This window comes from Callorhinus ursinus, unplaced genomic scaffold (assembly GCF_003265705.2).
Source record: "Callorhinus ursinus isolate GAN/ISIS: 27379988/994484 unplaced genomic scaffold, GSC_fseal_2.0 scaffold2, whole genome shotgun sequence".
NCBI lineage: Eukaryota > Metazoa > Chordata > Mammalia > Carnivora > Otariidae > Callorhinus > Callorhinus ursinus.
Genome location: NW_027397064.1, coordinates 60,847,301 through 60,861,732, shown reverse-complemented (window position 1 = coordinate 60,861,732; position 14,432 = coordinate 60,847,301). Strand labels below are relative to the sequence as shown.

The 14,432-nt window shown below is 39.5% G+C and overlaps 1 protein-coding gene and 1 pseudogene across 1 annotated transcript in view; both read right to left on the bottom strand.

Moving 5' to 3' along the window:
• Positions 1-12,244, bottom strand: part of ABCB11 (ATP binding cassette subfamily B member 11) — an 87,713-nt gene extending 75,469 nt beyond the window's left edge. The window contains exons 1-3 of the mRNA XM_025853588.2: positions 12,113-12,244; positions 2,842-2,944; positions 998-1,019 (exon numbers count right to left, since the gene is read on the bottom strand). Of these exons, the coding sequence (XP_025709373.2) occupies positions 998-1,019; positions 2,842-2,917 (98 nt within the window). The 5' untranslated portion in view covers positions 2,918-2,944; positions 12,113-12,244. The remainder of the gene's footprint in view (positions 1-997; positions 1,020-2,841; positions 2,945-12,112) is intronic.
• On the bottom strand, positions 2,394-2,570 carry LOC112810113 (ATP synthase F(0) complex subunit k, mitochondrial pseudogene; annotated as a pseudogene).
• Positions 12,245-14,432: the final 2,188 nt, after the last annotated feature.

Genomic DNA, 14,432 nt, shown 5'->3' with positions numbered 1-14,432 from the left:
CCCTCACTAAAATGTAAACTCCTCAAGGACAGATATATTGGCTCATTTTGTTCTTTTCTGTATCCTAAGCACTTTAATAGTGCCTGACATCTGGTAGGCACTTAATTAATATTTGTGAAATGAATGGATGCATGAATGAATGAATGAATGAGTATGATCTCCAGTCTTAGCTCAATCTACAGTGCTGTACTTCATCTGTCTACAGATTGTTCCATTTCCCTCCACAGCTTTCTCAAACTTTCACCATGATCTTCTCATTCTACATTACCACATGTATCAGAAGATGGATTCATCTCCTCTAAAAACTGAAGAATTCACTCAAACTTCCTATTCATTCTCTCATTGCCATTCATCTACACCCACACCTATTTTCATCTTTTTTCTACCCAGTGAGAAACGCGTGGTTCTTCTAGGCCCAGGCTGACCCTAGCACTCTACTTACTTAGAATTTCCTATGTAATTACTTAGAATTTCCTATATAACTTCAACCTCTGCCTTCCTACCACCTCTTTCTAGGAACTTGCCTGGTGCCTGCCTTCTGTCTTCTCAGATTACTCTGTCTAGTCCTACTTTTATACCAGTGTATGATTAACTGACATTTTTATATGAGGATTTAAACTCTCAAACTAAAGAGAAGTATCTAATAATTAAATTTTAGGGTTCTAGTATTTGTCTGTGGGAAGAATTTGAGGTTTATGGATCTCCCCTGTGCTCATGAAATCATACTTGTTCAACTTTTCCTCTGCCCATATAGGTTAGAAATTCTGTGTGTTGCTGGATACACGGAGGAGATTTGGACTCAATACAGAAGGAATATTTCAAAAGGTTTTTGAAATCAAATTACAGCAATGTTTTAAAGAGAAAAGGAATGGATTACCTATGCCATTTTATAGGAAGTACAAGATGCATGAAAATATTATTTCTGCTTTGTGCCTTTAAAAGGAATATTAAGGAGTTATTCTAGAAAAGATGATGTATTGTTAAAATAGTCACTTACCTTGAATTCTTATCATTGTTATCTGTCAGGATAAAAACAATGCACAAAGCAGTTAGTAATGACAAAACAACATAATCATTAACAATTTTGCTCCAGGAAAACATTCCCATAAATTAGCTTTATTCATGGAACACAGCAAAATGACTATTTGCCTTTTTCTCCTTTTTTTTCATTCTCTCTCTCTCTGTGTCTCTCATTACACAAGAAAACACTCTGTCAGGTTCAGGACTGCTAGCTTGACTACATTTTTCAATATTTCCACAGGATATGAGATATTTGTATTTTCTGGATGTCAGCTGGAGATCAACATTTTTATATTAGCTGAAGAAAATCTAATTTTTTTAACTACTGAGTAAAATGAGTATTTATTGTTTTGTTCCTTGGAGAGATCAGAATTTATCTGTTTAAAATTGAGACTACAAATTAACTAGACAATAAGATGGTGATGACACTCCCATGCCAGGAGAAACCACAGGATTGAGCTGGATATGATTTTCCCCAGCATAGATGAGAGCAAAAGGAGGGTAGGAAGTGAAAGTGGAGGTGCAGGGTCATGGGTATAGGGAAGAAACAGGGAAGGGAATTTCATGGTGCTAATGTCAACCAACGCCATGGAACAACACATCCCGATTCCCTGCCATTTTAATTCATTTAATTTAAGTAAGTGTAAAGAGACTTTATAGTACAGATAGAGATTAAACATCTTGGGTTTGGGAATCAGAACTGGATTAGGATGATGGCTCCATTAATTATTGGTTATGTAATCTTTGTCAAGTTTTAAAAAATTTATTCAAGTCTCATTTTTTCTTCTGTAAGTTGTAAAATCATAGGATTTGTTTAAAAAACTAATAATTGCAGGGCACCTGGGTGGCTCAATCAGTTAAGCGTCCGACTCTTGGTTTAGGCTCAGGTCATGGTCTCAGGATCCTGAGATGGAGCCCCCTCAGTTGGGCTCCCCCTCAGCACTCAGTGAGGAGTCTGCTTCCCCTGTGTTTTCCCTCTGCCCCTCCCCCTGCTTCGGCACTCTCTCTCCCTCCCTCAAATAAGTAAATAAATCTTTAAAAAATAATAATAATAATAATAATTGCTTGGAATCACTTGTGCTCACTAGATGTTAGGTCCTCTTTCCCATTATCTCATTATGGCCAGCATAGTCTTGGTAGTTTCTCACTAAATAATTACTACTATAATCAATTATAACAATCGATGGATAAAGGCAATAATAATAACAATGCTGGATATTTATAGATGAGATACTTTCATTCACCCACACTTTGTGCGTTTTTTTTTTCCTAGGTTCTTAATTTATTGTACAGGTTGAGAATTACACGATGAGGTGACATTAGCTTCTCCAGGCATGGGAACTTAACAGGTAAGGTACAGTTTAAAAATCCATTTATGCTGCTTTCACAGCTGGTGCTTTTTTAGATCTTAATTTGAAGTATAAGACCATCAAAGAAATGCCTCCATATGTAGCCAGTACATAATTCATTCTACCTGTGAGAGTATAAGAGTTGAAACATGTTTTGATATCAGTGAAATGGAATTGGGCATTAATTTCTGCACCTGCCATGATTTCAGTCTTGCAAAAGGTAACCAGTTCCACTGGCTGTGTCCTTCAGTGTACGCAGCCACCCCGCATTCACCCACACATCATGTGTTTTTCCTATCATTTTCAAACATTCCATTACATTGATTCTGGAGAGAACCACCCATTTGTGGGTAAGAAATGCATCCAGTAATTGTTCTCCATATTATTGTTGGTTTTCTTCTGCCCCTTGAAAGTTCACTAGCTTGTCTAACCTCTTTTTATATGAGACAGTAAGAGGAAAAAGGCCACTTACAGAATCTTTCTGACTCTAAACCATAATTGTCCTCTCCAAATTTCTTCACACTGCGAAGAATTACTGAGTCAGACATGGTGACTGCAATCTGCAGTCAATAACCCTATAAAATAAAATAACCATTGCAATTATTTCTTTTCTCTTCTTTAAACAAAGTAGTCAAATGAAAGAACAGTTTGGTACAAGAAATAACTTTAACAATTTTAATCTTCACTAAAAAGCAGATTTTTTAATTGGTCAATAACTCCATGAGTCTAATTATTAGGAAAGATAAAGCCAAACCATTGATACGGCTTTCTCTAGTTGATGAATGGATAGTTACTTTTTATTTGTTTGTCCTTTCTGCTTGTCTATCCTACCATCCTTCCTTCCATCCTCCCTTCCTTCCATCCTCCCTTCCATCCTTCCTTCCTTCCCTCCTTTCATGAGTAAAAATAAAAACCACTAGAGCTGCACAATCAACTGGTGACATTCTTGGGTCAGTGTCTGGAAGGACGACACTTAACACTGGTGAGTAACCTGCAGTGCTCCTTTGTAAATGCATCTTCAAGACTGAGGATATGCTGAGTCCCACGTGGACCAGGGGAAGAGCTATTCAACTCATTTTATAAAACAAGTATAACCTTGACATTGAAACAAACAAGAATGTTATAAGAAAAAATAAGAGTTATAATTACTTTTTGAAAATAGATTTAAAATTGCTACATACATTAAGTATAATTCAGCAGTTTATGAACAAAATATAATGAGCAATGTTGATCCCAGAATGCAATAATCATTTACTGAAAAATTTGATCATTTTGATAGATGCAAAAAAGGTATTCAATAAAAATCAGTATCCATTGCTGATTTCTAAAACCCCATAAAATTAGAGAAATCATTATCTACAACTCCAATGAATAGATTTTGGGTAATGATCAGCAACGAATGCTAAAACCATTCGCTGAAATCCTGGCAAAGATTCAATATCTGGTAATACAAAGTATTGCAAAGATGTAGAGGGAAAACATTATATTAAGGCATTATATCTCCTTAAGCTCCTCTTGGCTCTCACCATTTCTCAGACGTTCCTTGTTTTTGATGACCTTGACAGTTTTGAGGAGTATTGAGCAGTTATTTTGTAGAATGTCCCCTAAAATGGGACTTATCTGATATTTTTCTCAGGACTTTTCTCAGGAATAGACAGGCGTTGTATATTTTGGGGAGGAAAACCACAGAGGTAAAGTACCCTTCTCATTACATCTTATCAAAGGAACTATCAACATAATAGTACCAATCAACATGATTTATAAAAAATAAATTTTAAAAAATAAACTCAATATTAAGAAGTAGAGTGAGAAATATCATTTCATTAAGCAATTTAGGAGGTCAGTAAAATTTTAAAAAGAACATCAACTAGATTCAAAATTTTTTTATTCAACAACAAAATTTATTCACTATAGCAGTATTACATTCACAGAATGCAATGCTCTCGGGTTATATCATTTTTGAAATTTTAACCAAAAATTTATTTTTCAAAAGGAAAAGAAATACTTGGATAATGAGAAAATAAGAATACTTTAACAATAGTTGTACTATTACATCTAATTTTAAAAGAAGACTTTTTAAAAAATTCAGTATTCAATGGTTTTTTTTCCTGGCTTAGCTCCTCATTTAAAAAAGGTTTCTTTCCACTGGTGTGCAAATATTTGACAGCACTTAGAGGCCAGTGGTGTAGTGTCTTGTCCATGAACTTCAGAGTCTCACAGACCCTCTGGCTTCTCTCCATGTTGTTGCATATGTTTTTTAACCTCTCTCCAGGCCCTGGATTCTCCATCATTCAAGTCAAATCTGCCTTGCAGGACTAGTGTGAGAATGACATGAAACTGTGTCTGCACATCAGTTGGCAAAAAGGGAGAAAACGGCTAACATTCCTTTTGGGGCTTCAAGCCTAGAAACTGTCTTCCTACCCCTCCCTCTGGGGTCACTTGCAGTAACTCACCCTCTATCAAGGGTGACTGATGATCAACCAACCTACTCTCTTCATTTTCCCTCTCTGTGCCCTCCACAATTCTGTACACTTGCTTTCACACTGGGTTTGCTTACATTTCGCTTCTTTCTGAATGCAATGATTTTTGGGATCTCTATTTTACTATTAAAGAGTAATATTCTCAAACAAAAAAATTCATCTATAACATGGATTTCCATCCCCGTAGCATTGACAGTGCCCTTCAGCCAAAGACCACTGGGAGCACAACTGTAGTTGAACAATCTGGATTTGTTACTTATTGCAGTGAGGAAGAACATGTGGTGGAGATCATGGGGGCCTCAGTAAGAGGGTGTTAGAAAGAACATCTTTATAGGAATTGGACTTCAGTTAGGTGATTTGGGAGAGGATCCAAGAAAGTGGGGGTTTGCTCCAAATTGGATGCTGTCAGAAAACCAGAGCAATTTCATGATTGGGTGCAGAAACAGTCACTCATAGCAAGAGAGAGGGATGTTTGGTATTTTTGGGGATTGCACAACGACCTTGTTTTTGCCTGTGCCTGGGCAAAATTATGGACTGGACTTGCTTTGTTTCATTTTTATCCTGGTTTCAGAGTGAGTTTGTCTGAGGTTGGTGGGATGGTTAATTTTATGTATCAATTTGAGTGACCTAAGGGATGCCCAGATAGCTGGTAAAGCATTATTTCTGGGTATGGCTGTGATGGTGTTTCCAGAAGAGATTAACAGTTGAATCTGTAGAATACTGTCCTGACCAGTGCAGATGGGCATTATTCATTCAATCCTTTGAAGGCCTGAATAAAGCAACGTGGCAGAGAAACTAAATAGACATTTTTCTAAAGAAGACATCAAAATGGCCAACAGGTACATGAAAAGATGCTCAACATCACTAATCACCAGGAAAACCCATATCAAAACCATAATGACATATCACCTCATATCTGTTAGAATGGCTATCATTAAGCAGACAAGAAATAACCAGCGTTGATAACCATTTGGAGAAAAGGGAAACTTCGTGCCCTGTTGATGGGAATATAAACTGGTTTAGCCACTGTGGAAATCAGTATGGAGGTTCCTTAAGAAATAAAATACAAGGGGCACCTGGGTGGCTCAGTCATTAAGCATCTGCCTTTGGCTCAGGTCATGATCCCAGGGTCCTGAGATCAAGCCCTACATCGGGCTCCCTGCTCCGCGGGAAGCCTGCTTCTCCCTCTCCCACTCCCCCTCCTGCTTATGTTCCCTCTCTTGCTATCTCTCTCTCTGTCAAAATAAATAAATAAAATCTTTTAAAAAATAAATAAATAAAAATAAAATAAAATACAAGGGTGCCTGCATGGCTCGGTCGGTTAAGCGTCGGCTCAGGTCATGATCTCGGTGTCCTGGGATTGAGTCCCATATCCGGCCCCCTGCTTAGCGGGGAGTCTGCTTCTCCCGCTCCTTCTCCCTTTGCCCCTGCTCGTGCTCTCTCTCTCTCTCTTTCTTTCTCTTTCTCTCTCAAATAAATAAATAAAATCTTTAAAAAAAATAATAAAAAATACAGCTATCATATGATCCAGCAATCCTACTTCTGGATATATACCTGAAAGAAATTAAAATAGGATATTGAAAAAAAAAATAGGATATTGAAGAGATAACTGCACTCCTGTGTTTATTGCAGCGTTATTCACGATGGCCAGGATAGAGAAAAAACCTAAGTGCCCATCAATGGACGAATGGATAAAAAAGACGTGGCATATATATATATATACACACACACATATATAGAATATATAAAAAACTATATACATATATATATACACACACATACATATACACATATATACAATGGAATATTAGTCAGCAATAAGAAAGAAGGAAATCCTGTTATTTGTGACAACATGGATGGACCTTGAGGGCATTATGTTTAATGAGATAAACCAGACAGAGAAAGACAAATATTATATGATATCGCCTGTATGTGGAATCTAAAAAAGCTGAACTCATAGAAATACTAGAATAGTGGTTACCAGAGGTTGAGGGGTGGAGGGATTGGGAAGATGTTAAAGGATACAAACTTGCAACTAGAAGATGTTAAAGGATACAAACTTGCAACATCTTCTAGTTGTGCAATCTAATGCACAACATAGTGATTATAGTCAACAATACCACATTGTATACTTCAAAATTGCTAAGAAGCTATATCTTAAACGTTCTTACCACAAAAGAGAAATGGCAATTATGTGACATAACAGAGGTGTTAGTTAAAGCTAGGGTGGTGATTATATTGCCATATATAAATGTATCAAAGCAACAAATTGTATACCTTAAAATTATAAAATGTTATATGTCAAATACATCTGAGTAAAAAGTTAATTTTTTTGAAGTCAGGAAAGGATGAATTTGCTCTTTTACTTTAGCTGGGACATCCATCCTTGCCTGCCCTTGGACGTCAGAGCTGCTGGTTCTTGGCCCTTCAGTTGGTTGCTCAGTCAGAAACTGGAGCTAGTTCCCTTATCTCTGCCCAGCTCAGAAATGGCAGTGATGACTTTTGAAGGCCATGGTGTTGAAAAAGTTTATGACTTGCTGCATCCACAAAGACAGTGGCAATTTTATAATGTTCAATCTGGGAAAGTGCAATGAGATACAAAAATTACTAGAACGAATAAGCAAAAGCCTTGCTTATGATATTTTCCCGGAAAGGCGATGTTTCCAGATGTTAGTTGAATTGCCTCATATCATTATAAGCATAGAATGAAATTCTGGTATATCATTAGACCATGTGTTCTTCCACTGGTTAGTTCCCTTTTTATTAGATGAGATCCCGGGAAACATAGCAGATGCTGGAAAGTATCTCTGATAGTTTCTGAAACCCTGGAAACAGAGTGGGAATCTAGTTTTCAGTGATAAACAGGTTTGTTTCACAGGGTCGCAAGAATGTGTCTCCTCCTCACCAAGTACATTCCATCATTTAAGCGTGCTATGGTGTTTTGTCACATCATTTCCCCATCAATATCAGCAGATGTAATGTCATCTAATTCTACTCTCTCAGCTGTTATCTATAGTACCTAAGCTAACAATTTTGTTCTTGAGCTTCCTAAAGTGTGTGAAGGGTTCTTTGGTATCACACATTGCAGGAAGCTTTAATTAAGGTTTCCCAACAATTTACAATAACAAAATTTTACTTTAACCACACAGAAGAACTCAGAATTGAAAATAAGTTACCATGCTATTTTCTTTTCACTCTGCCTTTTCATAAAGTAAATGATTTTAATCTGCAAAAAACAAATCTCTTTGGAAACAGATTGAGAACTTTCAAGTCTTCCAGGAAGATGGTCTTTCAATAAACTTAGAAAATCCAGGAGTTGAAAGTCAGAAACCAAGATTTCTAAGCACTGACTGGCAGACTTTGGCCACCTAATTGTGGAACGCCCCAAGAATTTTTAATTGTCCATGCCAGCACCACCGTCCCTCTTTGCTAAATGACATGTGGTCTATGTGCAGACTATCTGTAGTTCTGTTTAACTACCCAGGGTTGAAGTTTTCTTTTCTTTGATAAGATGTGTAATCTTATCAACACAGGACAGTCTTCTGACCTTTACTGGTAGACACATCACAGATAATTCTACTTTAGAACACTAGCAACAATATTCTGGAAGACCACTACTGGGGAGGAGAGAGAGAAGTCAGAAAGTAACACCTGGATGGGTTGCCTGACAGAACCTAGCACACTGACAAACCTCAGAAAGGGGATAAATAAGCAGTTCCATGGAGGACTTGAAGCTGTCAAAATTAGATGAGATAAAGTTCTATAAGCCATATCAGGGACAAACCAAAAATCCAAAGAATACAAAATGTCAGTGTCCACCATGGACCATTATATCAAGGCTGCTAAGTGTGACTTCAAGATACCGGTCTGGCTATTGATGCTGCAGGAGAGAAGAAAGAAAGAAAGAAAAGAAAGAAAGAAAGAAAGAAAAGAAAGAAAAAGAAAGAAAGAAAGAAAGAAAGAAAGAAAGAAAGAAAGAAAGGAAGGAAGGAAGGAAGGAAGGAAGGAAGGAAGGAAGAAAGGAAGAAAGAAAAAGAAAGAAAGAAAGAAAGAGAGAGGAGAGGGGAGAGGGGAGAGGGAGGGAGGAAAGAAGAGAGAGAGAAAAAAAAAACAGGTCAGGGGTGAAAATATTTCTTTCAGAAGGTGGAATCCTTCCAGGCTGAAGATACAAATATAATAGGAGCATTCGGCCCACTGCCTGTTTTTGTAAATAAAGCTTTATTGGAACTCAATCATGTCTATTAGTTTTAATTTTGTCTTTGGCTGTTCTTGTGCTACAATGGAGGAGTTGAGTAGCTGTGACAGAGACTATAGTTACGTCCCCCCACCCACCCACCAATGCTTAAACCATTTATTTTCTAGCCTTCTGCAGAAACTGTTTGCTGACTCCTCTATTATGAGGTCAGTTCAGGACAGCTTGGTGCCTGGGGAGAAATATTGCCTGATTTACCCAACCTAAAAATCATATGGAGCACCAGTCCTCCAACCTGCCCTGTCCTTGGGGAACTTACAGTGTGGCAGGGAAGACAGGTGCCACATAAGAAATGACAAGCATGGTGATTGTGAGTGAAGGGAGAGCATGGGCATCTCCTAGATCCTCAAGCAATGGCCCTGCCCTGGTCTAGAGAGCTGGGGGAGGCTTTGGAGCCAATGCATTTTCAGCATGGGACATAGGAGATGAGGGTGAGTTAGCCAAGGAAACAGGAGAGAGAAAAGCATCCCAGCCAGGGAAGAGCACATGAAAAGACCCAGACCCCAGAGAGAGCACATAGGCTCAAGGACAGAAGAATGTCCAGTGAGTGTGAGGGAAAGTGGATGGACATCTCTGAAGGATGTGGTTGCTGGATTCCTCGGGGCCTCATCTTTAACACTGAGGACTTGGGACCTTATCCCAATGGCAAGGGAACTGATAAGGACTTTTAGGCAAGATAAATATATGATCATTTTTATACTTGTTAAAAAAAAAAGCCACTGCTCTGATAAGGCTTGGAACTTGAGAGCCCACACACAGAAGGACTAGGAAATCTGGTTGGGAAGGGTGAAACATTCTGCCAGGCCAGGCAGCAGGCACCCTCATTTAGCAGGGCATGGACCATACAGTTCATCTGTCTCCCGGGCAGATAGGCCTGAAGCGACCAAATGAAATAGGCTTGTGGTGCCCCATAGCTAAGCCATCAGTGCCCAGCTCCTGTCACTTTAAGCTCTTGTCAGTTCTCTACTCTATCAGTGTTTCATGTTTTCAGTTGTCTCTGGGGAGATTTGTTCTGTTTTCCATCTCATTTTCTCCCGAATACTATCTTTGAAACATGTTGATCTTGCTTCTACTGAATTCAGGAGGAAGAGGCTGAGGTTTGTCTCATCCAGACCAAGATAATAAGGAAGATCTAAATGCCCTACCAGCCATTGAGGTGCTGGAGGGATAGTGAGGGGTACAAGCCAAGCTCAGGGGTGGAGTGGCCTTCACCCCACCCCACAGCACGCTGTGAATATTCTCCTTGGCTTTTCTCTTGTGAGGTCTTTCCTTTTGTAAAAGCTATCAAGGCCGCCAGCACCACACGCTCCCCCTTCCCTGGACTGCTCAGAGAGACAAGCAGAACTGCTCCTGGTCCTTTTGAATTTGAAAGTCACCTCCTAAGCCACAAATTCTGATTTTTTTTTAAGCCCTGACAATGCCTTTCACTGCTGACATGTAGAAATGCAGGTAGCACACTTTTGATATTATTAAGCCCAGCAAATGATTTGTTTCTCCCAAGGATCATTGAAAGGAGGAAAGAAATATTAGTTTATGCTAAGAAGCAAGAAAAATAGAAAACTACTGCCTTGCAGATAAGCCGGTTGTAGCGTGATAGTGTGTGTCGACAATGAGGAAGATAGGCTAGGATAAAAATGAGGCCCCTTTAGCCCCGAGGGCTGCAGCTGATGGGCAAGGGAATGAAATTAAATGGAGGACTAAAGAATTGCTCTCAAACAAAAGAGTTTAAGGTCAACGTCACTCCCAGCTTTTCTTGGTCTCTACACCCATAGTTTTCCCATCTTCGCAAAGCAACACCCAACTCTAACACTTAATTCTTGCAATGGAACTTGGACATTTTTTTCTTTTTCTTTTTTTTTTTTTTAGCAATTTCAGTGTCTTTTAAAACCATGGAGTGAGCAGGGTTTTTTTTTTTTTTCCCTAAATTACTTCCTAATCTACTTCCAGCGTTCATCAGCAAATATTTGTCGCCATTACTGTTAGTAGGAGGACACACAAATTATTCAAAGGCCTTACAATCAAGTGGGGGGCAGGGCATGTAAACAGTAACTCCCAGGCAGGGAAATGGGGGCTCCGGAGATAACAGCAGAGGGTTACATACAGAGCAGAGGAGGAGGGTACCCAAGTCTGGAGGGGTAGGGGGCATGTGGGGCTGAGGTGGGGGTGTGGCTGCACACAGAAAGAACTATTAAACAAGAGCCTGTAAATAAGTTAATACTTTATAAGTTTAATGATAACCACTATTACATCCCAATATTAAGAGTTTGGGGTGCAGTCATTATAATTTGTCTCTAATATGTCTAGTAAGCTGATCTTCCCTCAAAACACTTGGAAATAGCACACCTTATTCCCAGATATCATTCAATATTTGATCAATGTGTTCAAATCATCAACAACATGTGATTTCTACTAGCTAGGGAAACCTAAAAAGGGAAATTAGTTTCCAGAAATCAACCTTTCCCCCCTCTAGCCATGCATCCAGAGCTCTTGTTTTTTAGTATCTAAATTATTGAAAACTGGGAGAATGAGGAAATGAGCATGGTGTTGGAGAAAAGAGAAAGCCGGTATAGTTCTCTATTAAACCAGCACCAGCTTTCTGGGATGGGATTTGTGGTTATCTGTGCAAATAGCATTGTGCTTTCATAAAACCAAGATTTAGAAGTTCACTAGCTTTTTTACTTTGGGCAGATTATTCGATCTGTTCACCCATTCACACCACACACCCCATACACCACACGCACACACACACAGATTCTCAAGACAGCTGGTGCATAAAGTAGTATTGCTTTATAAATGAGACAGCGACCAAGAGCCATCTGTATTGTACATCATATTATGAAGTTATCGGTGTACTCTGCAAGTTCCTATCCAAGCATTACAGTATTGTTTATCACATGACAAGAGGACAGCCTTTAGTGAACCAGAAACACAACACCCCACGAAGTAGAAGCTAGAGGACATGGACTTGCAGAATGTAGTCCTCAATGCTATAGAGAGTAGAAGTCACTTACCTGCGAGTGTGAACTTGAGGAAGCCAGAGAAACAAGAGACTCTACTGTGGAGAGTCAAAGCGTTTTACAATCTTTTCCAACCTCAGTTTTCATCATTATAAAACACTGAACAGAATTCAAGCTTTTTTGAAAACATTATCTATTTGCTGACAGGTCAATGCCCCGAAGGCCAACCCACGCACAGTTCAGTGACATCTGAGGAAAGGTTGAGCACACTGGAAACAATAACCCCAAACAACAGTGTGCTTGGGAAGTCGTCTGAGGGTGCCAACAGGCTTTGGAAGGTGTAGATTCCCTTGAAAGGAGACACAGACCCTGGCACGGCCCGCCCCTCCCCACCCTCAAGAGCGCTGTGATTTTGGCTCCCTCCACCCCTTCTTATCATAAGCCCTTGGTCTTAAGAAGTTACTGTAAAACATGACAAGACCAAAACTGAAAAACCTTGAGACTTTTCCCCTCAATTTGAAATATTACTCTTGGAAAATCCTTATGTTGCAGGCCCTGATATTCCTGTTGGAGATAGATAACCAGGAAGAGCACCTGAAACAGCCTTTTGCTCAAAACTCTGCGTGCTCACATGACCCTTGCACCCTGGCCTCCACAGTCAATGACCTCAGACTCTACCTGCCAGAGGAAGCCTTGTGTAAGGAGAGATAAATGATTTTTTAAAAGTTTTAAATTAACAGAAATCCAAGTCAAATAAACACATATAGCTTCTCCAATGGCTTTGTGTACGTATTAGAGACAAATCCGGATCTGTTCTTCTTCCTTCTTGTTAATTCTTCCATTTTCTCAAATGCTCTTATTTTTTCTCTCTCCTTGCCTGAGCTAATCCTTTCCTGAGTGCGCCTCACTCTGGCCTTCAACAATGAATAATAATAGCCAATGTTGGTCAAGCCCTTGTTGAGTACCTGGCTCAGGTGAAGAGTTTTATTTTTACCCCCCTTATTTGGATTTCTCAATAACCATAGGGGTTAGGTACTATCATCATCATCCCCATTGTATAGTGGCGGGAACCGAAGCACAGAGAAGGTAAATAACTCACCCAAGGTCTTACGGCTAAGGTATAGAGCCTATGCCCCTAACCACTCTTTGTAAAATTCCACCCCATGCTCTAAAACACAGGTGATGGGCTAGTGCTTCTCAGTTTACAGAAAAGAAGATCAAATAATAAGACTAAATTTTCTCAACTTAAAATTTGTCAGCCATAAACTTTTTAAAAATTCAGAATCCACAGGACACCTCAGTGGCTCAGTCAGTTAAGCATCTGCCTTCAGCTCAGGTCATGATCCCAGGGTCCTTGGGATCGATACCTGCGTGGGGCTCCCTGCTCAGCAGGGAGTCTGCTTCTCCCTCTCTCTCTGCCCCTCCCCCTCTGCTTGTGCTCTCTCTCTTTCTCTCAAATAAATAAATTAAAAATCTTTAAAAAAAAATTCAGCATCCACTACTGTTTGTCTCTACTGGAATCCATATATACGATGGTTTATAATTTAGCCCCAAATTTTGTATGTTATTATATGTATACGTTAAAATTTCCATATATCAAGGTCAGCAAACATAAGAACATTCTAACATGTTCCGCTCTCTGAACTGGTTTGAGAAGCCCTGAGACAGGTCGACTTCTGAGGCAACACAAATGTAGTGATATTGGGTTTGGCACCAGTTAGGACCCAGGACAAAGAAATTTTCTCTACACAAAACCAAAAAGACAGCACAGCTGTGGGGTTGTAGCCTTGATTGGGAGAAGATTCTCAGTAGAATGTTGTGACCTTTGTTCTGGTGAAATTGTTGATAATAAGCCACAGGATGGAAAGGAGCTTCTCACTGGTCCCAGTGTCCTAAGCCTTCCCTTTGTGTAACATGTAGATGTACAGGAAGATTAAAAAAAGAGAGTTCTAGAGCTAGAAACAATATTGCAGATATTCTGTTCAGCCACCTCATCTTGTAGATGCAAAACCTGAGGACAGTGCAATGACCCGTCCTGAGCGCCTTGGGGGTTTAATAACATCTTCTTCTGCTCCTTCAACTCTGGCCCCTCGACTAGCCAGGACAGGACGAATACCAAGTTAATCATTCCTATTTTGTTTCAGCAGTAGGTGAGCTTTCTTTATGGCTTGTGGTCTGAAAACAGGTAGGGCTGTGGTACCTGCTGTCTTCCAGTTAAAACGTCAGCTGAAACACTTTTGAGTTCTTACTGTGTGACAAACACTGTTCGAAACTCTGGGGTACAGTATGAGCAAAACTGATGTGAATTCTTGCCATCAGGTATCCTATATTCTGGTGGGGGTAGGGGCAGCGGTAGATAGTAAACAACAAGCAC